Source organism: Chelonoidis abingdonii, chromosome 1 (genome assembly GCF_003597395.2).
Source record: "Chelonoidis abingdonii isolate Lonesome George chromosome 1, CheloAbing_2.0, whole genome shotgun sequence".
Classification (NCBI taxonomy): Eukaryota; Metazoa; Chordata; order Testudines; family Testudinidae; genus Chelonoidis; species Chelonoidis abingdonii.
In genome coordinates, this window is record NC_133769.1 from 133,778,718 (window position 1) to 133,802,751 (window position 24,034).

Consider the following 24,034-nt stretch of genomic DNA (forward strand, 5'->3'; position numbering starts at 1 on the left):
TAACTTGCTTTGAAATCCTATTTTGAATAAGACTATGAGTCTGGATTCTCAAGCAGAGGAAACAGGCCATAAACCTAGACGGTCATTAAATGATGCATCTGGCTCTACTAATGCTACTGTAGTTTATTGGACATCATGAGTAAGGGTATCACATCTGGCCATAAAGTGTTATGAATAATCTACATTGTCTGCCATCTGTGCTGACAGGCTGTTTGCTAAAAGGCAGGGGAGAAAACCCACCAAGGAACAGTTTTGATTGCGGGAGAGGGGGAAGCTGTATACCTCTTTGTGGTTTGGCAATGAACAGCAAACATGGCCACGTAATATGGAGCGAGCTAGCTTTCATCAGTTTCTGGGCCTCACAGAACATGGCACCAGGAAGCTCTGGATTCAATTTCAGGAGAAATGTAAGGGTCTTTTACAAGTGTTGGAAACAGAAAATAATGTCTCCCTCTCTAAGAGTAGCTCTTCTAATATATAGTTTTAAAAAAAATATGCTACTAGAACTTGTATCTTTATATTTAACCTAACCACATCTGAAACCTTGTAGTGAGAATCTTCCTGATAAGAAAAAAATGCTATACATTTCAATATTTTTTCCAACATTTTAATTCTCAATATCTTAACATTGAAAAGTTACCTTTAACAGATGAAGTTTGCAGTTTTTGACAGCCATCATATGAATTTAACATAGCATCCATATTCAAAAAGATACTCATCATTCATCAGTTTTTATATTAATGGGACCTAATAATGCTAACCAACAAGAACATACTTAACGAGATTAGGCATTAGTCACTAGAATTTAGCAATTTCAGTAATGTCTTTCAAAAGCGTATTTTGAATTTGTAACACAACAAGAACATGTACTCCATAAAACCCTAAACAAAACTAGGTCAATTAATACAATCATTTATTCTTCTCCAAATTCTAAGAAATGGCTTTGTGGGTGATGAAGCTAAATTCTTTGACTTCTGTATAAGAATATTTAAAAGCCATATTCAAAAAGCTTATACAACTTGTCATAAAGGTGGCTGTAGAAATCAATTTTGTTATTCACAGATGGCCCTGAAACTTTCATGTTTTATTCTCGTGGGGAACTGTATCTGTGCTTCTCTTTTCGTTCACTGTCATCAATGTCTGGATACACAGTGAGATCCAGAGTCAGTACCTGACTAAACATGTAATCATCTTGCTGAAAGGAGGAAGAATCAAATCAGTTTACAAGCATATATATTAAAAATAAGCATAATCTATAAGATGATGCAGTTATCAGAAGGACCACTTAACTATACATTGCTTGTTCTGGAACACTATTAAACTCTTACTAATGACTGTTCCTGAATGGCAAACAATGCATTTGAACCACCCAGCTCTTGATACACTTGTTAGAGAATTTTTTTTAAATGAACATTAAAGTGGGAGGGGGTCATTTCTTAAGAAATAATTGGCTGTAGCTGGAATTTTTTTTTAATAGTTTAATTGCCACATGAAGTTAATTTGATTGAAATCAAGACAGAAAAATAATAAAGATTATTTGTACCTCTGGACAGACTCCAATTAATGCATCTGCTCTGGAATAAAACTCCTCCTTTAGAGAAATAACTATCATCTGACACTGTTCCTCTGCCTGCTCTTTGATGAAGCTTGATACCTTTGGAGAAAAGCCACAAATTTTAGGATAAGTAGGTTCTGTCAGATTTAAATCACAAATTGATTAGGGAACAATGGAAAAAGGAATGAATTACTCAGCAGACAGAATTCATTTATGAAATGGGCAGGGTAAAAGGGGGAATATAACTGGCCAAGAAAGACACTGTACATGATGTAGGTTCACAGTATGACCCCATAGGTTTGGCCCTTTTAAAAATGTATATGAAAAAACAGTCCACTTTAGAAATGTGACATTTCTAAAGTTAACGTAAGGCATTTTACTTGACAATGCTGTTAGGTAGATTTCCATGTATAAGCCGTAAATTTTACAGCTTGTTACCACTTACATAATGTTTTGCAGATTACAAATGTGTATTACTGTGCTGTTTTATGTGGCAGAAAATGTTTTTTCACTAGTTGTGAAGTGTTACTGCATAGAGTTACATTTATAATTTGAGGTGAATAAAGAAGACATCATACCACAACAGAAGATAAAATTCTAAATGAAAAATAGAAGCAACATTTTTTAATCACTCTGTGTGTACATTTTTATCTGCTATGTCATAAGTAGGCATAGTTGCTGAAATTATTCTGAAGATTTTAAAACCTGACTAGTTTTCAAGATGACTGACCATAATCCATTCTGAAACTAACTTTTATAAAGAGTTAGTATTATACACAACTAAAAGGTTTAGGAAAGTTTTTTCTTTCAATTGTCAGTTTAAAGCCCTCTAGCCATATTACAGCAGAAGATCTCCAACAAGCTTCCACTAACCAGACCTTTCCAAAACTCGGTGGATCCCAATAAGTACTGTATATATACTAACCTGTTCATATGCAAAAAGTACATGTAGTATTTATTAAGCATATTTTTTCTATTTCCAAACAACATTATTTTCTGTAACAAACTCAAAAACACTGGCAAATATATAAAGGTCCCTTCATCTGAAGGTCTCTCAGGTTTTTCCCACGGCAGGTAAGATCACCATTTACAGCTGAGGAAACTGAAGCAATGAGAAGAGTTGGAGAAGACCTCAATACTGATATAAAAGTTATTAATAAATTATTTTACATAATTACAATCTTGACTTTACTCTTATTGAATTTTGTGAGAATTATTTTCATACACTTGTTCAGAGAATGACAGATCACACGCTTAGGTTTTGATGGCTTTTTTGGTTGCTTACCTTATTGTATGAAATTATTACACTACCAAAATTCACTGTCCACTTTGGGCAATTTCATGGTCATAGGATTTTTAAAATAGCAAATTTCATGATTTCAGCTATTTAAATCTGACATTTCATGATGGTGTAATTGTAGGGGACCTGATGCAAAAAGGAGTTGTGGGACGGTCACAAGGTTATTGTAGGAGGAGCTGCAGTACTGCTACCCTTACTTCTGTGCTATTGCTGGTGACAGCGCTGCCTTCAGAACTAGGCAACTGGAAAGCACTGGCTGCTGGCCAGGATCCCAACTCTGAAGGCAGAGCCGCTGCCAGCAGCAATGCAGAAGGTATGGCATGGTATGGTATTGCCACCCTTTCTTCTGGTCTGCTGCTGGTGGGGCACTGGCTTCAGAACTAGGTGCTTGGCCAACACCTGCTGCTCTCCAGCTGCCCGGCTCTGAAGGCAGTGCAGACTTAAGGGTGGTAATACTGCAACCCCCTGCCCCCAAAAAAACTTTGTGACCCCCCCCACAACTTCCTTTTGGATCAGGATCCCCAATTTGAGAAATGCCAGTCTCCCCCCCATGAAATCTGTATAGCATAGGGTAAAAGCACACAAAAGACCACATTTTCCGGGGACCAGATTGCAAGGTCTGTGACATGTTTTTCTTGGCAGTGAACTTCGTAGGGCCCTATTATTAAAGAAAATCCTAGGAAGTCTGCTTTTTGCCAAGCAGTGACAGGTACCAGGTGTCGTCAAAGAGGATGATACTTCATTAGCCATAATTCCATATTTATCTCCCAGTAAGTTTACACTGACTGGAATGCAGTTTAACTTCTGTTTTGCTGTAATATTCTACATTATTTTCTTTTATGCTACATTTTCAAACATGTATAGAAGTATTATTGTGACTGCTGCTCTGCAGAGAATATTTGATAATATTTAATTGAAAGCTGTAAAATGTACTACAAATGATAGTTCCTAGATATACAACCTATTTGATCAAAAGGCAAACAACCAACGAGCATTTTCTCAAAGAACACGGCACTGCTCTGGTATAGACATGATCTTTATCACAAGGAAACAAACTTTGTAAAATTTTAGAAAGATGTGGTTATGTAAGAGAATGTGAGGATGTTTTCTATTCAGGATATTCCAAAGAGGAGTGATGCTTAGGATGTGATATTACAGCTATAAACAAAGTAATAAAAGTAGATCTATTTAACTCTCTTTTTTCATTTTAAACTCTCAAAGAATTCTAAAAATATCCTTACTGACACAGATTTCTTTTCTAAACAAGCTGAAGTCTTTTATTCTTCAAGAGGAGAACATTTATGGTTGAGATGTGTTTTACAGAAGATATCAATTACTTCTAACACCTCTCCTCTCAAAAACATTTTTGTCTCAAATGCCTAAAATGTTAGCTTCTTTTGAGATTTGTATTTGGAAATATTTTGTATCTAACTGCAAACCTTCATAAAATATGAAAGGGTAACTCATCTTTGTAGCCCAAAACAAAAGATCTTAGGTATATTTAGGATATAGAGGTGAAACAGAAATATTAAATTAATGTTGTACAACACAGGCTACAGGCCCAGGCCTGTAATGTATTCAGCTTAGCCACACAAGGTCTCAGGCCTGAAACAGATTGCCATGACTAGTTAATTGAAAGATAACTAGTATAGGGTTAAGTAAGATTACAGTAAAAAGATGTGTTAAGTGCTGGTGCTCTAGAAACTATGCAGCAACAGACTGGAAAATATGCTGCAATGTGCCAGTTAATATCACAAGATGCCAGAGAGTAACATTTCAGGGGATTCTTTAATAACCTCAAGTTGCTATGGTAACTCATGGACATAGATGTTAATGAGAATAAAGAGAACTATGGTGTTAGCTTATGAAAAGCAAGACACCCTGATATTAGTGGGGTGTGGAAACCCACATAAGGAAAAGGGGCTGAAACCATTATACATGGAACAGAGGGAATCAGCATAACACATTATAAAGGCTGTATCCTAGCCTTAGTGTCTTGGGGGAGGGAGATGCCAGGATGACAATCACTGGTGATTATGACAATGAAGAGAATAATGGTTCACACTTCACCATCCCTACCAGGAAATGTAAGTGATACCAGTATTAGGACTAGACATGCTATGTTATCCCTTTCTTTCCTGTTATAGTTTTTGATATCAGGTTACTAAGATTTTAATAGAAGGATAGTTGAGAATTTGTAAGTACATCAGTTGTGGTCATTGTTTCCCATGTGTTCCTAGAGTCTCCAAGGCTAATGATATTCCTAATGATGAATCTCACCCTGCTAATCCTGATACTGTAGTCATTTAGGAGGCTGAACTCTTCACCCAGGTCACTGTGATCTAATATAAAAACCAATCAATATATGAATCCAGAAATTAATAAGGCTACATCTTGTAGTCACTTGAGTTCTTCAAGATATGTTGTCCCTATGTGCAGTGCACTTCAGGTTGTGCATGTGCTCCAAATACTCAGGGTATGTCAATGCTACCCGCCGTATCAGCGGGTAGCAATCGATCCCCGAACGTGCTCCCGTCGACTCCGGAACTCCACCGGAGCAAGCGGCGGTACTGGAGTCGACACGGGAAGCCGCGGACGTCGATCCCACGCAGTGAGGACGGGAGGTAAGTCGGAATAAGATACGCAACTTCAGCTACGGGAATACCGTTGCTGAAGTCGAAGTATCTTACATCGACACCCGCCGCCAGTGTAGACCAGGCCTCGGGATCAGAGATTTTTCCCTAGCAGTGTCTGTGTGGTTTGCGCATGCTCTCCGGCTCTCCTCATGTTCCACACTGAATGGAGAAAGGGGGCTGTTGCCATCATTGTTCCTTCTCTAGCACCAGTTCCCAGTAGGGGGAAACCAGGCAGCAGGGAAGGAGGGTGGGTAGTGCACCACACATAGGGACAACACATCTTGAAGAACTCTAGTGACTACAAGGTGAGTAACCCCTTTCTTTGAGTGATTGTCCCTAAGTATAAAGCACTTCAGCTGATTCACAAGCAGTGTCACTTTAAAAGGAGATGTATGTCTGGAGTCCTATGACACAGACTGCAGAACGGCTCTGCCTAGAGAAGCTGCAGCAACAGCTGTTTGCACTAGTCACAGTGGCTCTCAAACTGTGGGTCAGGACCTGAAGTAGGTCACAACCCCATTTTAATGGGGTCACGAGGGCTGGCTTAGATTTGCTGGGGCCAGAAGCCAAAGTCCAAGCAGGAGTAAAATCCTCTTCCTTCCATGCCCCTAGGTGCAGGAGGTTTTCGACTTCCTGAATGAAGAGTTGCTCATGAGAAGGATCCATGAAGAGGGATGGGGAAGGGGGATGGAAGGGTTGATTGGCTACAAACGGCAGGGTATAGCCTGCTGAGACAGTGTCGCGCACCCAGCAGACCAAGGTGATATGGGACCAGGCCAACTGAAAAGGGCGCAGGGGGATGGGGAATGGATCCAGTGCAATGACTGGGGCATCGTTCTCAGGCACATCCTCAAAATGACTACTTTTGGCTGCCTTAGTCCCTAGAAGAACCAGGCTGGGCACGTTGACAAGACGACAACTGGTGGCATCACTTAAAACCCATCTTTGCCCTTCTTTTTGTAGGAGCCAGAGCCAGGGAACCACAAGACCTCAACGACTGCAGAGGCAGCAGGGGGCAAAATGGCTTTTTAGCCTGCTTGGAAGTATGTAGACCCAAGGAGCGGAGGGTGGCCTGGGCTTCTTTAAGACTGTCGAGTCTAGCATCAGTTAACTCCGAGATGAGCCCTGTTCCCTTGAAAGGGAGGTCCTAGAGGATGGATTGGATCTCCTGGGACAGCCCGGAGATCTGTAACCAGGAGCTATGCCTCATGGCTATTGCAGAGATGACCACCCTGGATGCCAAGTCCATAGCATCTCAGGCCATCTGGAGGACACCTCTGGCTACCGCCTTGCCTTCATCTATTAGAGTAGTGAACTTCTCCACCCAGTCCTGTGATAGGCTCTCTTTGAACTTGTCAATGGAGTCCCACAGGTTGAAACTATCTGCCAAGTAGGGCCTGATGGTTAGAGACCCCAAACTGGAGGCTTGCTGAACAGATCATGATGTTGTCAATTCACAGATTAGGCTCATGTCATACACTTCCATTAAGATCTTCAAGTAATTATTTGTATAACACTAAAATTACAGTTGTGGTTTTATATTCAACATAATATTATATTTCATACTACACATCTCAGACCCCTGGTAGAGTTAAGGGTAAATTAAAAAAGAAATTCCAAATACTTTTTTTTTTAATGAAATACAGTGGTGATGAGGTGTCCACACCACAGAAGAATGAAAGGGGTTAAGTCAGCTAGACAGGTTAATTCCACAAGTGTGCACCGGGAGGTGGAGCTGGGGAGTAAGGAATGAGTGAAAGCAGGCTCAGCTGGGCAGGGAGAGGCAGGGTTTGTATAAGTAGGTAGCGGCAATGGAGGAGCAGCTAAAAAGGACTACAGACAGGCTGTATTCACTCCCTGAGTAGAAGGAGTTGGCAGGCTGGCAAACCCAGAGAGGAAGGAAGACAGACATGTGGGATGTGGCCCAGGGAATAGCAACAGGGCTAAAGGAAGCAGCATGGGGCTGCTATTTGTAGCATCCCTGGGTCAGGACCTGAAGTAGTGGGCAGGTGTGGGTCCCCCCTAACAGCCAGTGGGCAAGTGGCAGTGCCCTAACAGAAGGGAGTTTAAGCAGGCCCAAGTAAGGGGCTATATTGGAAATTATATTACCAAAGAAGGGGGCTGAACTGAGACTGACCCAGCTGGAAAGCTGGGGTCAGGACTAAAGGGACAGATGCCAGAGCAAGCCCAGGGAGGGCTGCAGAGAGAGAGAGAGAGAGAGAGAGTGTGCTGGGATAGGCCCTGTTGGACTGTTTAAGGACTGAGAGAACTGAGCCCAAAGACAGGGCTGCAAATAGGCCCTGTTGGACCTTTTACCCCAGAAGGGGACTCACTGAGTGACCTAGTCAGAGGGCTGAGTCACAAAGGAGACACTGAGGGTTTTGGAGGAAAAAGAGCTGCAGACCAGAGACCGAGCAATTTCATGCAAGCCATGGATGAGGCTGTCAGCCTCGAGCTAATCCCGAGAACAAGGAGGCGGCGCCAGACCAGTGGTAAGTAGAGCACTCCATGACAACAACCTTAACTCTAACATACTTGTGTGCATGTGTGAATCAATGGGCACTGCTTACTAAAAGTTTCCAGACAGTCCCACAGTTCACGTGTACCCATATATGGAATACACACAGGAACCATCACTCAAATTCTTAAATTTGTCCCTCATGCAGTCTGTTTTGATTTATGCCAGTAGAGAATAACTGAACTTCTCTCTTTGTCCCAGCCTCCCCAAATTAAACAACCATCCTTCCGCAAAAGGATACCACTATGTCATTATATTATCTGTAAATTAATTTTAGATAACAGAAGGAATAACTTACTTTGCCAATGTTTGTGTTATCCAGTGCAGCATCCACTTCATCCAAAACAAAGAAAGGGGCAGGACGGAAACTTAAAAATAAAAGAGAGTCAATTACTTTTATATAGATATACTAATATTTTTAGGTTTTAGATCGTCCCATAAAATTTTGACCAAGAAATAGTAATGTCAAGAACAGAACAGGAACGTAACACACACTTTTGGACATAACAAAATGTTCAAAATGCCTTCTGAAAATACTATGCTACATTTGTTTCCACACCAATGATGCTCAAAGATTAGTAAAAAGATGGTACTGTAAAATTTATGTCACCATATTACCTGTGTATTGCAAACACAAGAGCCAGTGCTGCCACAGATTTTTCACCTCCTGACAAGTTGTCCATTGGCATAAAGCGTTTTCCAGGAGCCACACAGTTATAGCTAATGCCTTCTAGATATGGTTCCTCAGGATTCTCAGGGCTGAGAAATGCCTGAAACACACATGGCTCAATATTTAGTTAATACTTAAACATATGAAATGTTTAGCTTAGGGTTGCTATTGTTTGTATTTTAAAGTTTAAATTTGACATTTTGGCCGATTTGTAGTGAATAACTGTGTATTTGTATTTAAGAGAGACATTGCTAAAATGGGGTTCTAGAAAAATCTATCTTGTGAAACCTTTTGGATATGACAGACATCATAATCAAAGAATCACCATTTAAGGCAGACTGACATCTTAGTCATATTTTCAACACTTTTCCTTCTTCTTCGAGTGCTTGCTCATATCAATTCCAATTACGTGTGGGTGTGCCGCGTGCACGTTCGCCAGAAGATTTTTACCCTAGCAACACTCGGTGGGTCGGATGGGTTGCCCCCTGGAGTGGTGCCGCTATGGTGGTGAATATATACCCCTGCCGACCTAACCGCCCTTCAGTTCCTTCTTACCACCCGTGTCAGTCGTTGGAACAGTGGAGCGCGGCTTAACTAATCTCCACTTCCCTAGCAACTTGTAGTTCCTTATTAATAGTTGTGTATATAGTTATAATCTCTATAGTTGTAGTTAGTTTTAGTCGTTTCTATAATATATTTAGTGTATATAGTTGCGAGGGGATCGGGGATTAGCTCCTTCCTCCCCACCTGGTACCGGGGCTCATGCCCGGGTCACCGGGCTTCAAATCGTGCTCGGCCTGCCATAAGCCGATGGCAACGGGAGATCCCCATAACTCCTGCCTTAAGTGCCTTGGGGAATCCCATCTCTCAGATGAGTGCCGGATCTGTAAGGCCTTTAAGCCGAGGACGAAGAAAGAGCGGGACTCTCGCCTCAAACAGCTCCTGATGGAGGCAGCTCTTAGTCCAACGCCCTCGGCACTGAGCGCTGAACAATCTGTATCAGGGAGAAGCGCTCTTTCCATTCCGGATCGCCCCGGTACCACTAAGGTCCCTCGGCACCGACCGTCGCCGGCACCGATGTCGCCTCGGCACCGGTCCCTGTCACTGTGAGTCAAGAAGCATCATAAGACTCCTGCTGCTTCAGTGCCACTTGTACCACAGTCGGAGCACCCAAGTTGGACCGCCTGACACCAACACCTGACACGGCACCACCAGCTTCGGCACCATTGATTCCGGTCCCGCAAGGACCCTCGAATCCGGTGCCTGAAAGCTCCCTGGCGCATGCTGTGGTCGAGCTCACTATCCCGTCCACGCCCGAGACCTTTTCCACGGCGAGGGATTTGATTGCACTGACGGAGTCTGCACTGCCTCAACTCCAAGCACTGCCGGTGCGGGTCATTCACTCTATTGGCAAGCCTGCCCCGCTGAGGCCACCCTCCGTCGGCACCGCTAGAGAGGCACCAATCAAGATCTTGGTCCCACCGGCGTTCTCGGTCCTGGTGCCATTTGCAGTCCTGGCACCGCTCTCCATCATGGTACCAGTCGCACTCGCGGCACCACTCAGCATCCCGTTCGCCGGCCTTGCAATCCCGGTACCGATCCAGCTCCCGGCACCGTTCCCAGCACTGCGGCTCTTGCAGTCGTTTCAGGCGATGAGCCTTGAGATCTCAGTCGACCTCCCAGCACCGTTACGGTCGCAAGTCCCTGTCTCGTTCACGGTACCGTTATGGTGCCCTGTACTCCTCCCCGGTGCCGCACTGAGAGAGAGAGTGTCTAGAAACGTGGCCCCTTCTCAGGGTTTCACAGCTACTCCTTGGCCGTCTAGACACACCTCAGTGTCATCTCACGCGGACAGTGCTTCCTATGCACAGGACCGTGACTCAGATGTGCCCAGCCGAGTCTTCCAGGAGACCCAGGGTCAAGAACAAGGGCCTCATCAGTGGTCGTTCTGGACACCTTGGACGTATCACCAAGCCCAAGGTGCGCACCCAGAAGCGCCACGCTCTGTGCCATCTGAACATCGGGTGCCAGAGGCGACTGTAAGCAGCCCCACTCCTGCAAGTCGCCCCACTCCTGCAGGTAGGGATGAAGCGTCTGTTCCACCGACAGACTCTCAGGTCCCACCTGAACCTGACACCACCCAAGAACAAGAGCCCACGTAGGACCCTCCTGTACCTGGCCTCTCCTCTTCCTCCTCTCCAGATGAGGCGGTGGCATCCTCCTCCAGCCCTCCCCCAATTGACCTGAGGGCCCATCGGGATCTTCTGAGGCACGTGGCCCAGAATATGTATCTTCAGGTGGATTATGAGTATTCACAAAATGCATGGCTGTAGTCGCTGCCTCCCTCTGTCATCGTCGAGTACACATCTTCCTGTATCTCGACGACTGGCTCATTCGAGGGACCTCTGAGACACAAGTCACCCATCATGTGGGCATCATCAAGGACCTATTCAGACAACTAGGCCTGATGATCAATATAGAAAAATCCACTCTGGTTCCCACTCAGAGAATAGACTTCCTTGGGGCCATCCTGGACTCCACTCTAGCCAGAGCCTGTTTACCACAGCCCCAGTTTCAGGTGATGGTATCAATTATCCAAGGCCTGCAAAACTTCGCCGACAACTTCGGCTCGCACTTGTCTCGGCCTCCTAGGTCACATGGCGGCCTACACGTTCGTGACCAAACATGCCAGACTACGCCTCCATCCCCTTCAAACTTGGCTCAACTCGGTATACCACCCGGGCAGAGACAACATAGACATGATCCTCACGATCCCCCCGAACATCATAAACTCCCTGAACTGGTGGCTGTCGCCCACCCTGGTCTGCGCAAGGATGCCTTTCCACCTGCCTCAACCTTCAATGGCCCTGACCACGGACATGTCATCTCTGGGTTGGGGAGCCCACCTCAAGGATCTCTGTATTCAAGGCCTTTGGTAAGCTCAAGAACTGACCTTGCACATCAGTGTGCTGGAGTTGAGGGCAGTCTGCCTTGCGTGCCGGGCTTTTCAAGAGCATATACAAGGCCGTTGTGTCTCAGTGTTCACAGACAACACAACAGCCATGTTTTACATAAACAAGCAGGGCGGTGCACATTCCTCCCCCCTTTGTCAGGAAGCCATCCAGCTCTGGGACTTTTGCATAGCCCACTCGATCGACCTGGTAGCATCTTTTCTCCTAGGGGTTCAGAACACTCTGGTGGATCACCTCAGCAGATCTTTCCTGTCTCACGAGTGGTCAATTCGTCCTGACATGATCCATTCTGTTTTCCGGAAGTGGGGTTCTCCCCGCATAGACCTCTTTGCCTCCCGCAAGAACAGGAAATGCCACGTGTTCTGCTCCTTCCAGGGTCACTCCCCGGGTTCCCTATCAGGCACATTCCTGATACTGTGGATGAGCCATCTCCTTTATGCCTTTCCACCATTCCCGCTGGTCCACAGGGTCCTGCTCAAGCTCCGCAGAGACAGAGCCCACCTGATCTTGATCGCTCCAGCATGGCCGAGGCAACACTGGTACACCATGTTGCTCGACCTCTCGCTGGCCAACCCAATCCCCCTCTCTCTTTGGCCGGATCTCATAACTCAGGACCATGGCAGTCTTCACCACCCAGACCTGCAGTCTCTTCACCTTACAGCACGGTTGCTGCATGGTTAAGCCAGTCCGAGTTACGCTGCTCTGCCTTGGTACAAGTACTCCTGGGTAGTAGGAAACCTTCCACTAGGTTAACGTATCTGGCCAAGTGGAGGCGTTTCTCCTGCTGGTGCGAGCAGCGTAACGTTGTTCCTACTGAGGCACCGGTTCCTACCATCTTGGACTACCTCTGGTCCCTAAAACAACACGGCCTAGCCATCTCTGCCTTCCACCCAAGGGAGAACGGCCGCTTGGTCTTCTCTCACCCCATGGTTTCAAGGTTCCTCAAGGGCTTGGAATGTTTATACCCACAGGTCCGCCGCCACGCCTCAACCTGGGACCTCAACCTAGTTCTAGCCAAACTTATGGATGCTCCCTTTGAGCTGCTGGCAACCTGCTCGCTGCTGTACCTGTCCTGGAAGACAGCATTCCTCATAGCCATTATATCGGCAAGACGAGTCTCCGAACTTCAGGTTCTCACGGTCGACCCCCCCTATACAGTGTTTCATAAGGACAAGGTACAGCTGTGACCACATCCGGCCTTCCTCCCTAAAGTGTTACCGGCCTTCCATATCAATCAAGATATCTTCCTTCCGGTCTTCTTCCTGAAGCCACACTCATCACGCCGAGATCAGCAACTGCGCTCCCTAGACGTCCGTAGGGCTCTCACATTTTATATCGAGCAAACAAAGCCCTTTCGTAAAACACCCCAACTCTTTGTCGCAGTAGCAGATCGAATGAAGGACCTACCTGTCTCCTCCTAGAGGATTTCATAACAAGGATGAGACAAAGAGAAAAAATGCTATCCACTTGCAAGGCAAGGGGAAGGCATTCCAACCAACCACCACAGATGGTGAGAAGGAACTGACAGGGCGAAGAAGTTTTTACATTGAAACTATGAAATCTCTGGCTCTCACTGCTCCATTCTCCTATTGAACATAAACGTTAGGCTTCTGTCTAAACTTTTTCTCTTGCCCGAACTCTTCTTCTCAGCGGATCAGACTGTCTTATCTTCAGCCGCTCCTCACTGCTCAACACCAGATACTTGCCTCACATCCCTGTTTTAGGCATTTTAGAGGTCCCCAAGCTTAGCTGACTTCGTTGGAGATGGAAAAAGCTTTTGAAAGAACTGAATACAGATATTTTCCAGAGGTTCTTCACAAATTTTATTTTAGCAGTAACTTCCTCAAACTGGGAGAATTCATGGTTGCTTATCTGAAAAAAAACTTTCCCTTCGTTGAAGGGAAAGATCCAAAGATTGATAACTGATCATTGCCTGTCTGTACCTGCAGGAGGCAGAAACAAGGCTAGGTGGACAGCTGACGAGAGACTAGTCCCCACCTTCAGGAGACCACCTCAGTTTCAAGATGCTTCCACAGCTAACTCCTGTGGACTATGAAACTAAAAAAACCCAAACCTCTCATCTTGCGAAAAATATTCACCAAGAGAACATTACAAACAAACAACAAGAAAATTTTAACTACTGCAGAGAACTGTAAGCATGAGTTAAACAGATCTGCCTTTTTCAGGGAGGGCCAGATCTGTTTGAAGAAGGGAAAATTTTCAGATAAGCTGCCATAAAATTTCCCATTCTCTCTCAGGGCTAGGTCCACAGATCCTCAGTGTGGGATATTCTCAGCAATGACAAAATTCCTAGGGAGAGAACAAAATAATATCACAGAGAAAGGAATCACCACAGCATGCAGAACCCATCTGTTAAAGGCTGCATCATCCGAAGATGAATATCTATCTTGTAAAATTTAGTCAATCTTTACGCAGATGACCAAGTTGCAGCTTTACAAATTTCAATGCCCCATCTCTGCCCGTGTCCTGAGTGAGCTCTGGTGCCCACTGCTGGATTGGTGCCTTTAATATGCAAGGCCCTGATAGACTATAGATGAGCCTTTGCTCACTGCAGCAATGATACTGTTCCTTTAGTAGATCCCTTAACTTGAGTCCTCTCCCCTTCCACTCAATGGTTTATGTATGCCATCGCTGACATTGTCCGCCATTACCAGAAGACCACCATTCAGTAATGCTGCGGCCAGTTATATTTTATTGCCCTGATCTCTAGAAAAATGTATGCTCTTCTTTAGTTCCAAGAAGAACCATGTCCCTACAGCCATCGACTTCTCAGAGAATGCTTCCCATCCTTCCAGACTGGCATCTATTGTTATGACAGATCTCTCTGGCTCTGCCATGGCCATCTTTCCTGAAATCAATCTGGGCTCATCCATCAATCCCAGGATTTCAATATGAGTGACAGAATGCTCACTTTCTGAGATGGAAAAGTCAGAAAACAGCAGGGAGGGACAGCAAGAAACTCTGGAAAGTCCTCATTCATTCTTGCCCCTAGCACTATTCCTAGAAAACTCATTATGACATGATCATCCCTAAAACACTCATTAGGGTGCCTAGGATCCTTCAAAGGGGTAACTGCTGATCTGATCTTGCTCTGTATTTTGGCTGACAAAGATTTTATGGGCCTCTGAGTCTATCAACACTCCAAGATGAATGAGGCACTGAGATGGCTGAAGATGACTCTTTCCAAAATTTACTATAATCCATGCTGTTGCAACATTTGGACTGTTGCTTGAGTGGCTCTCTCTTTGGACAGGATTCTGATTAGAATGTTGTCTAGGAAAGAGTACATTTGTATCCCCATTTGCCTGAGAATAGCAACCAGAACACTGAGGACTTTCATGAATGCTTGAGGTGCAGATAACAGTACAAAAGGCAGCACTTTGTATTGAAAATTATCCATGCCACGCACCTGGTGAACTCGCATATGCAGATAGGTCTCCTTCAAATCTACTGATATGAGGTAATCCTTTTGGCAGATGGCCACCACTATGGACTTAATCTCCAGACTAAATCTGGTCTCCAATACTTCTCTGTCCTCCCCAGACCTCTTGGGTACCAGAAACAAAACTGAGTAGTGGCCAGAGAACATCTCTGCCTCGGGAACTCTCTCTATTACACCAATTCCCGAAAGATAATTTACTAAAGACTACAGATCACACCTATTTTGCAGATTTGAAGATACCGGAGAAGAGAGAAAAATGTTGTAAAAATTCTATGACGTACTCCTGTCAAATCACATTCAGCACCCATCTGTGATAGGCCATTGGTCCTTGAATTTTAAACAGTTCTCCCCTTAGGTGTTGCTTGTTGGAACTCTGACTGTAGTCATGGATTGTTTTTAGTGTTGGAATTTACACTGCAGGAAGACCGGTCTCTCTCCTTTCCAGGCTTAGACTTGTTCTATTTGCCTTTGTTGTAGTCTTGCTTTCCATACTTAGAGAAACAGCCACAGAAAGGATATTTAGACCTGAAATAAAGCCAGCTATCTCTTTTCCCAGATTTGGAGTTGAGAGTTTTGTAACATTTTTTGATTTATCTGAAGACTACAGTATCACTTTGTTTAATCGTTCCCCAAATAACCACCCTTCTGAATATTTTGAAGCTGCTAACATGATTCTGACTTGTCTGTCGCCTTTCCAGGAGGTGCCATCAAGTCACCACATTGGAGGCCATAGCATGTGCTGAAAACTTGGAAGCACCCCTGGTTGAATCAGATATGAATGCTAAAGGCACTACGATGTTCATTAACTCTGAACCTAACTGAAGTGATTTCTTAGCAGTTTTTGGCAGTCTGACTCCCAAACGGTCTGTCTAGGTGAGTACCACTCTGGCAAAACATGGTGCCGCAGCAGAAGCCTTCAGAGAGGAAGATGCAGCATCATTATGGCATAGTGACATTTCCAAGTCTGCAATCATTGGGTTCTTTTGAGGAAAAAGTCCCTCTCCTTTGGGACAGCAATGACTTTGACTAGTTCCGATAAACTGCTCTGTCCACTGTGGGAAGAGAGAATCTGCTTTTTGCTATAGTGCATGCTGTAGAATTTTTTTTTGGCATGCCTGGACAATCTCACAGACTTTGTTGGTGCTTCCCACTCAGTCTTAATTACTTTCCCCGAAAAGACAGGAGGGGGAACATGTAGTTCAGATTTTTAACAAGTTGGGGGCAAAAAAAAAAAAACACAACAAAAAAACACACCACTTTCTATATTAGTCCTCTCTTCTTCCACCACAATTTTTTTCCTCACTAACTCATCCGACTGAATACCCAAGTATCTAATCAGCTTTTGTAACTTCATCTCAAATAATTCAGTTAGCAAGAGATCCTCTTGCTTCACTTGATCCTGCAGCTCAGACTCTAAGACTGAATTAATCTTCCTCCTGTGAAGATGATACTCACTTTCCTCTCTCTTGGACTTAGGTTAAACAGATTTTCTAGCTTTTTTTTTTTTTTCCTTTTTTGGACAATGCTCAGAATGAAAACAAATTGGAGGAGGAAGACGAAAAAGAACCAGATGTAAACAATTTATATTTCCTTTTACTATGCTTTTTCTTGCCATGCATAACATCTTGTGAAGAGAGCCATTAGCTCTGGCACTCTCTGGTGATGAGTCAGAGGAACTGCTGTCCATAGGAAAAACAGGCCAGTTTTCTCTTACGTTTGAGGTAATTTCTTGAACCCCTTTAATTTTCACTCCTTAGGGGAGGGGAGACTAGGAACTTGAGTCAGATGAAGAGCCCTGCAAAACTCTTCCGTTAACAGGCATCTCTGTATCTTTGACCTTTTGAGTGTGGACAGAACCTCCGTAAGGGACACTGCAGCTGTTTCCTGGGGCTCACAACATGGCAGCCTCTCCAGTAAAGGTATTTTTCATGCCAAATCCAAGAGCTCTCTAGCCTAAGAGGGAATTTCTTCCTGAGGGAGATTCCTTTCTTTTCCTCTCCATGCAGAATTCTGGACTTCCCCTAGGGCTAAGGAAAGGAGACCGAATTGCCTGACAGGAACTGGAACTGGTAAGACCTGTGGAAGGGCATACATACAAATGGCCATTTCGGCCACTCCATGCTCTGCCCATGGCAGATTCAGCTGGTCCCGCTTATGGTTTCCCTGTGCCAGGCTGCTGCCCTGATGTAACTGCCTCTGGTTGCTGAAGGGGTCTCAATTTTTGTGCCATCTTTGAAGACATTTGCAGCCTGGCTATCAGACTGCCTGCTGGTGGCGAGCTCCTGGGGAACCAGCTCCTGGATCAGGATAAGGCAGACAAAACAAAATCTTTCCAACCCAGTGAATGAGGCAGCTGGAGTGCAGTAGGCACAAACTTCTCCATCTGCAGCATCTGGCAGGAATACAGAACAACAGGAACACAACCTTGCTCAGTTTCCTGTTTGGACCTACCTTGTCCATCCTCCTAGCCTGCAACCTGAATAGTCGGGGGATAAGAGGCAACGACTGTGACAATTCCAGACAGGAGACAACTTGTGTCTTCAGATTTTTCTTAATTCTGTCTCTTACAAGCGACACCGATACCACAGACCTGCCCATAACTACAGGAGGCAAAAAAACCTGAGGGGAACTCCAGAAGGTTGGAGCTAGTCCTTCAGCTGTCCAATCAGCTTTGATTTTCCCCCTACAGCTACAGATAGGTGATGACTCACAATGAGGATCTGTGGATCAGACCCCAAGAAAGGAATTCAGATTTTGTATGCTTCTCCTAGAACTGCTGTGATGACCAGTAAGTTTTCCTTTGATTATTTTATTTGAAAGGGAGACAAGACAGGGATGCCTGCCTTCTCCCTTACTCTGACATTGCTAAGCAATTTCCCTGAGTCGCTTACTCTTCGGTCCTTTGCGAGTTTTCAGGCAGACTCACTCTGAAGTCAACCTTGTATGCGGCTGCTGATGACATGACAGATGTCATCTCTTGAAATATCCACTTCAAATTTAAGACAACCAACCAACCAATAAAGTCAATTTTCAGCTTTCAAAATTCATTTTCTTAAATTAGAAGCATTATCTATATAAACCTGATCCTCTAGCCTGGCAAGCATTTTCTCCTTTTTTAGTGAAAGTAAAATGGCTCCCTCTGTCTAGATGTCTCCACTTCAAGTAGGTTTTCCATTCTGGGCTCTTGCACCTTTGTTCAGTGCTTAATAAAATTAAAAAATGACCTATTAAGATAGTTCCCTCTCTGAGTGAAAATTACAATATTCCCTAGATATACAGAGTTTACAATAAATAGTGCATTTTTTCTAATTGGAGGGAGATCTCTGACTTGAAGACAGAGAACATAGCTGTCATCCGCCATGACAGATATCCATGTGTGTTTTAACAACTTCAAAACAGTCTAAAATGAAGAGATGCCTTGTATTTCTGTCTGATTATACATGTGTCAGCTCTGTTTTATAAAACACAGGCTGGGAGAGAAGGAAATTTATACTTTTCCATGTAGTGAAGAGGTTTACTTTTCCAGACCCAATTGTTTAATTCCCTTTTTTGAACTTAAATCCTTTATTCAGAGCCCCTATATGGATTTGGAGAACCTTAAGTAACTTTCCAGGTAAAGTAGCTCTCTCACCAGTGTTACTTGTTTATAATAATTATGTTTCCCCTCAACTTGCCCGGCCCAGCTAAATTATGAAGGTATGCAGGAATTAAATACATTCCTTATGTTTTAGTTCATCCACCAACCTCTGCCATACCTCTAAATCTGTCTTGCACTAAATTTTTTTAAAACAAACAGAGTAAAATCGTGTTAAATGGCTGTAACATTTCTTAAACCAAAAACAACACACAAACACACACACACAAACAAACGACTGTATAAATTAAGTCAGAGGCTACATAGCAGGGGGTTGGACTAGATGACCTCCTAGGGTCCCTTCCAACCCTGATATTCTATGATTCTATATCATTCCAACTCACTCTCTGTAGTACATCTGTTGCTGGGTCTAGAACACTATGTTTAAAATACAAGTAAGGGATTGCTAACTGCTATGCTGCTGGTATCAGTTTGCACAGAGGCTTTCTCCACACGTTATTTTATAACTAACTGTTGAAGTGTGGTTATTCCAGATCTCCCACTCTTAATACTGTTGAGTGATCTCAACTTTAACTCCATGGCCTCCTTCAATAAGAAGCGGTATGAACTTGGGTTTTATGAGGCCAGAAAAGATATCTTATATGTTGGGCACAGGAAGATATCAGTTATTGCTGTGAAGATCTATGTTGTTAAATCTCCTGTATATAATTCAACTCTTATGTTCTCTCCGAGGGAGAAAAAGTATGGAAAATGTGTCTGTGGTACAGAGCAAAACTTGAACTCATTTGCAGAAATACTTAAAAATTTGCTTAATTTGATATGCATAAATTGTGTGGGAGATTTCCTATAATTTACTTTGAAAGATTGGTAATATTTTTCTTTTTAAGTTTCAGAAGTACATGCTGAATGACTGATGAGGAGTAAATACAGAGGAGTAATTGTTCTATAGTACTTTATAAATGAATATACTGATATGAACTGGGTATGTGTAAGAGTTTTTTTCCCCCCCATTTATTTAGAGAAGCGTACAGAGTGCTACAACAAAAATGCTAGGTTTGAGATACCTAAAATAGTCTTGTTAACTGGTTATATGGATACTTGAATGTTCTGGATGCTTGCTATACTCACCACTAGATCTGTGAACCAAATAATATTTCCTTTAAAAACCAAAAATAGTGAATATACTTTATGCATCCTTCATGGATATTCCAGAAGTCTAAAATCAAACAAACTCCCAAAAGAGCGAACATATTAGTCCATCCCTCTCTTGCACAAAAGAAAGCTGCAGGTAAGTATAGACTAGATGCTATCTTTTCTTCATGTAATTGTGATTCTCCTAATGATCTTTGTCTTCTAGTCTGTTTGCATAAACGTCATGTCCAAGACTGAAACCATAACATATCTCTGGAGAGTAAAAAAAAGTGAATTCTACTGTCCTAGTTAATGAAACGTTCACCATTATGATTCCAATTACTAATTGAGCTAAAGCAAGCTAGTAAACTTTTTTTTAACCAAATACTTTAAAAAACTTTACACACCTGAGCACAAGTGTTTCTGCAGAGTTTCTTGTAGATCTGATCGATAGCTACCGAGACATGCTCAAAACACTGGCTGAAACGCTCGTATCTTCTTTTTTTTATCTGTTCAAATTCTTGCCTACATATTCTGGCTTCCCTTCTGCTGGCCTCAAAAGCTACAAAAGAATAATTGAACTAACTTAGCTTTGCAGAAAGTGCTCAATAAAAAGACGGTTACTCACCTTTGTAACTGTTGTTCTTCGAGATGTGTTGCTCATATCCATTCCAGTTAGATGTCCGCGCGCACGTTCGTCGGAGAAACTTTTACCCTAGCAACACTCGGCGGGTCGGCTGGGTGCCCCCTGGAGTGGCGCCGCTATGGCACCGGATATATACCCCAGCCGACCTGGCCACCCTTCAGTTCCTTCTTGCCGGCTACTCCGACAGTGGGGATGGAGAGTGGGTTTGGAATGGATATCAGCAACACATCTCGAAGAACAACAGTTACAAAGGTGAGTAACCGTCTTTTCTTCTTCGAGTGATTGCTCGTATCCATTCCAGTTAGGTGATTCCCAAGCTTCACCTAGGCGGAGGGGTCGGAGTGAGATGTGGCAGCATGCAGAACCGCTGCGCCAAAGGCTGCATCATCTCTAGACTGTTGGACCAGAGCATAGTGCGAGGCAAAGGTGTGGACTGATGACCAGGTCGCTGCGCGGCATATCTCCTGGATAGGCACGTGGGCCAGGAAAGCGGCTGATGATGCTTGAGCTCTGGTTGAATGCACCGTGAGATGGCCCAAAGGGACATGAGCTAGGTCATAGCATGTGCGGATGCATGCCGTTACCCAAGAGGAGATCCTCTGGGAGGAGACTGGTAGACCTTTCATCCATTCCGCGACTGCCACGAACAGCTGGGGAGACTTCCGGAAGGACTTCGTCCGTTCAATATAGAAAGCGAGCGCCCTGCGCACATCTAAGGAGCGTAACTGCTGCTCCCGTCGAGAAGAGTGAGGCTTCGGAAAGAAGACCGGGAGGAAGATGTCCTGGTTGGTATGGAAGGCTGACTACCTCAGGGAGGAATGCCAGATGAGGTCGCAACCGTACCTTGTCCTTGTGAAAAAGACAGTGTACGGCGGGTCCACCGTGAGCGCTCGTAGTTCGGAGACCCTTCTGGCCGATGTAATGGCCACCAGGAAGACTGTTTTCCACGACAGGTACAGGAGCGAGCAAGTCGCCAGTGGCTCAAAAGGCGGGAGCATTAGCCTGTTTAGGACTAAATTGAGATCCCAGGTAGGGGCAGGGCGACGTACAGGAAGGTAGAGGCGCTCTAGGCCCTTAATGAATCTAGTGACCAGGGAGTGGGAAAACACGGAGTGGCCACCCTCTCCTGGATGGAAAGTGGAGATAGCCGCCAAGTGCACCTTCAGAGAGGATGTCGCCAGGCCCTGCTGCTTAAGATACCAGGGATAGTCTACGACCATGGGAATAGAGGCCTCTGAGGGAGTAGCGTCCTGCGTTGCACACCAGCAAGAGAAGCGTTTCCACTTTGCCAGATACGTGGATCGAATGGCAGGCTTTCTGCTACTGAGGAGAATATGCTGTACTGGAGCGGAACAGCGTAACTCCGCTGTGTTTAGCCATGCAGGAGCCACGCCGTGAGGTGAAGGGCTTGCAGGTCTGGGTGGCGAAGCCTGCCGTGGTCCTATGTGATAAGGTCTGGAAGGAGACGGAGGGAGGGAAACTGGATTGGCCATGGACAGGTCGAGCAGGGTGGTGTACCAGTGCTGTCTGGGCCACGCAGGCGCAATCAGGATCAGATGCGCTTTGTCCCTGAGGAGGTTTATCAGGACCTTGTGAACCAGAGCGAAGGGTGGGAAGGCATATAGCTGGTGGTGCCTCCATGACAGGAGGAATGCGTCCGTGATCGATCCCAGAGAGAGACCCTGAAAGGAGCAGAACTTCTGGCACTTCCTGTTCGAGCGAGAGGCGAACAGATCTATGAAGGGAAACCCTCACCTCTAGAAGATCGAATGGATGACGTCTGGTCTTATTGACCATTCGTGACAGAGGAAGGATCGGCTCAGCCGATCCGCCAGAGTGTTCCGAACCCCCGGGAGAAAGGGCACCACCAGGTCTATCGAGTGGACCATACAGATGTCCCAGAGTCGAATGGCCTCTTGACACAGGGGAGAAGAGTGAGTCCCCCCCTGTTTGTTGATATAATACATGGCCGTTGTGTTGTCTGTAAACACAGACAACACAACGGCCGTGAAGATGTTGTTGGAATGCCTGACACGCGAGGCGGACTGCTCTCAACTCCCGGACGTTTATGTGGAGCGTCAGCTCCTGCGACGACCAAAGACCCTGGGTACGAAGGTGACCTAGGGGAGCCCTCCAACCGAGGGATGATGCATCCGTCGTTAAGGACAGCGAAGGCGGCGGTGGATGGAACGGTATCCCTGCACATACCAGGGATGGAGTTAGCCACCAATCGAGAGAGCGTAAGGCGCTCGGGGGAACTGTCACCAGGACGTCTACAGGGTCCCTGCCTGGGTGGTAGACTGAATTGAGCCACGTTTGAAAGGGTTGCAGGTGGAGCCTGGCATATTTGGTCACATAAGTACATGCGGCCATATGTCCCAGTAGGCTGAGGCACATGCGAGCCGAGGTGATTGGGGAGGTCTGCAGACCTCGAATAATCGACACGATCGTCTGGAAGTGGGGCTGAGGGAGGTAAGCCCTGGCTTGAGTGGAGTCCAGCGTTGCCCCTATGAAGTCCAGCCTTTGTGTGGGGACCAGAGTGGATTTCTCAGCATTGAGGAGCAGCCCCAACCTGGAGAATAGGTCTGTGATTATGCCGATATGCTGTTGGACCTGAGTCTGGGAGGTTCCCTTGAGGAGCCAGTCGTCCAAATACGGGAATACATGTATCTGTTGCCGGCGGAAGTGGGCTGCAACGACGGCCATGCACTTCGTGAATACCTTTGGGGCCGTGGAGAGGCCGAAGGGGAGGACCGTAAATTGGAAGTACTGGTGGTTGACCACAAAGCGAAGATACTTCCTGTGCGGAGGGAAGATGGCGATGTGGAAGTATGCGTCCTTCATGTCGAGGGTGGCATACCAGTCTCCAGGATCCAAGGACGGGATAATAGTCCCTAGGGAGACCATACGGAACTTCAACTTGACCATCAATTTGTTGAGGCCTTGCAGGTCTAGGATAGGCCTGAGGCCTCCCTTGGACTTGGGAATCAGAAAATAGCGGGAATAAAACCCCTTCCCCCTCTCGTCTGATGGTACCTCCTCTATAGCTCCCGAGGCGAGGAGAGACTGCACCTCTTGTAAGAGGACTTGCTCGTGAGAGGGGTCCCTGAAGAGGGACTGGGTTGGGGGGTGGGAAGGTGGGGATGAAGCAAATTGGAGGTGGTATCCTTGCTTCATCATGCGTAGAACCCAGAGATCTGAGGTCAGTTGGGACAACGACGGGAGGAAGTAGGAGAGACGGTTGGAGAAAGGAGGGGAAGGATCCAGTCTTGAGACTGGTATGCTGTCCCCGGGCACCTTCAAAAGTTGGACTTAGGCCCCGGTGGTGCCTTTGAGGGCCCGTGGTTTTGGACCCTTTGGGGTCCGGATTGGCGTCTACGGCCACCCCGCCCGCGCCTCCTACTGAGGTCCTGCCTGTGCCGAGGTGTAAAGTATGGGCAGTGGGGTTGAGGTCTGAAGGGTCTATGTTGGGTCACAGGGGTATGCATGCCCAATGAGCGCATGACGACCCTATTGTCCTTCAAACTCTGCAACCAGGGGTCAGTCTT

At 45.3% G+C, this 24,034-nt stretch overlaps 1 protein-coding gene across 4 annotated transcripts in view; it reads right to left on the minus strand.

The window, feature by feature from the left end:
- Positions 1–167: 167 nt before the first annotated feature.
- The window catches only part of SMC1B (structural maintenance of chromosomes 1B), a 70,710-nt gene continuing 46,843 nt past the window's right edge, over positions 168–24,034 (minus strand). For 3 of the 4 annotated variants that reach the window (XM_075070450.1, XM_075070447.1, XM_075070448.1), the window contains 4 exons: positions 20,248–20,402; positions 8,628–8,779; positions 8,308–8,377; positions 1,180–1,654 (listed from right to left, as the gene is read on the minus strand). In XM_075070450.1, coding sequence (XP_074926551.1) covers positions 1,511–1,654; positions 8,308–8,377; positions 8,628–8,779; positions 20,248–20,402 — 521 coding nt within the window. In that variant the 3' untranslated portion in view covers positions 1,180–1,510. Of the gene's footprint in view, positions 1,655–8,307; positions 8,378–8,627; positions 8,780–20,247; positions 20,403–24,034 lie in introns of all 4 variants that reach the window. The other variant, XM_075070453.1, reaches the window with a different exon arrangement.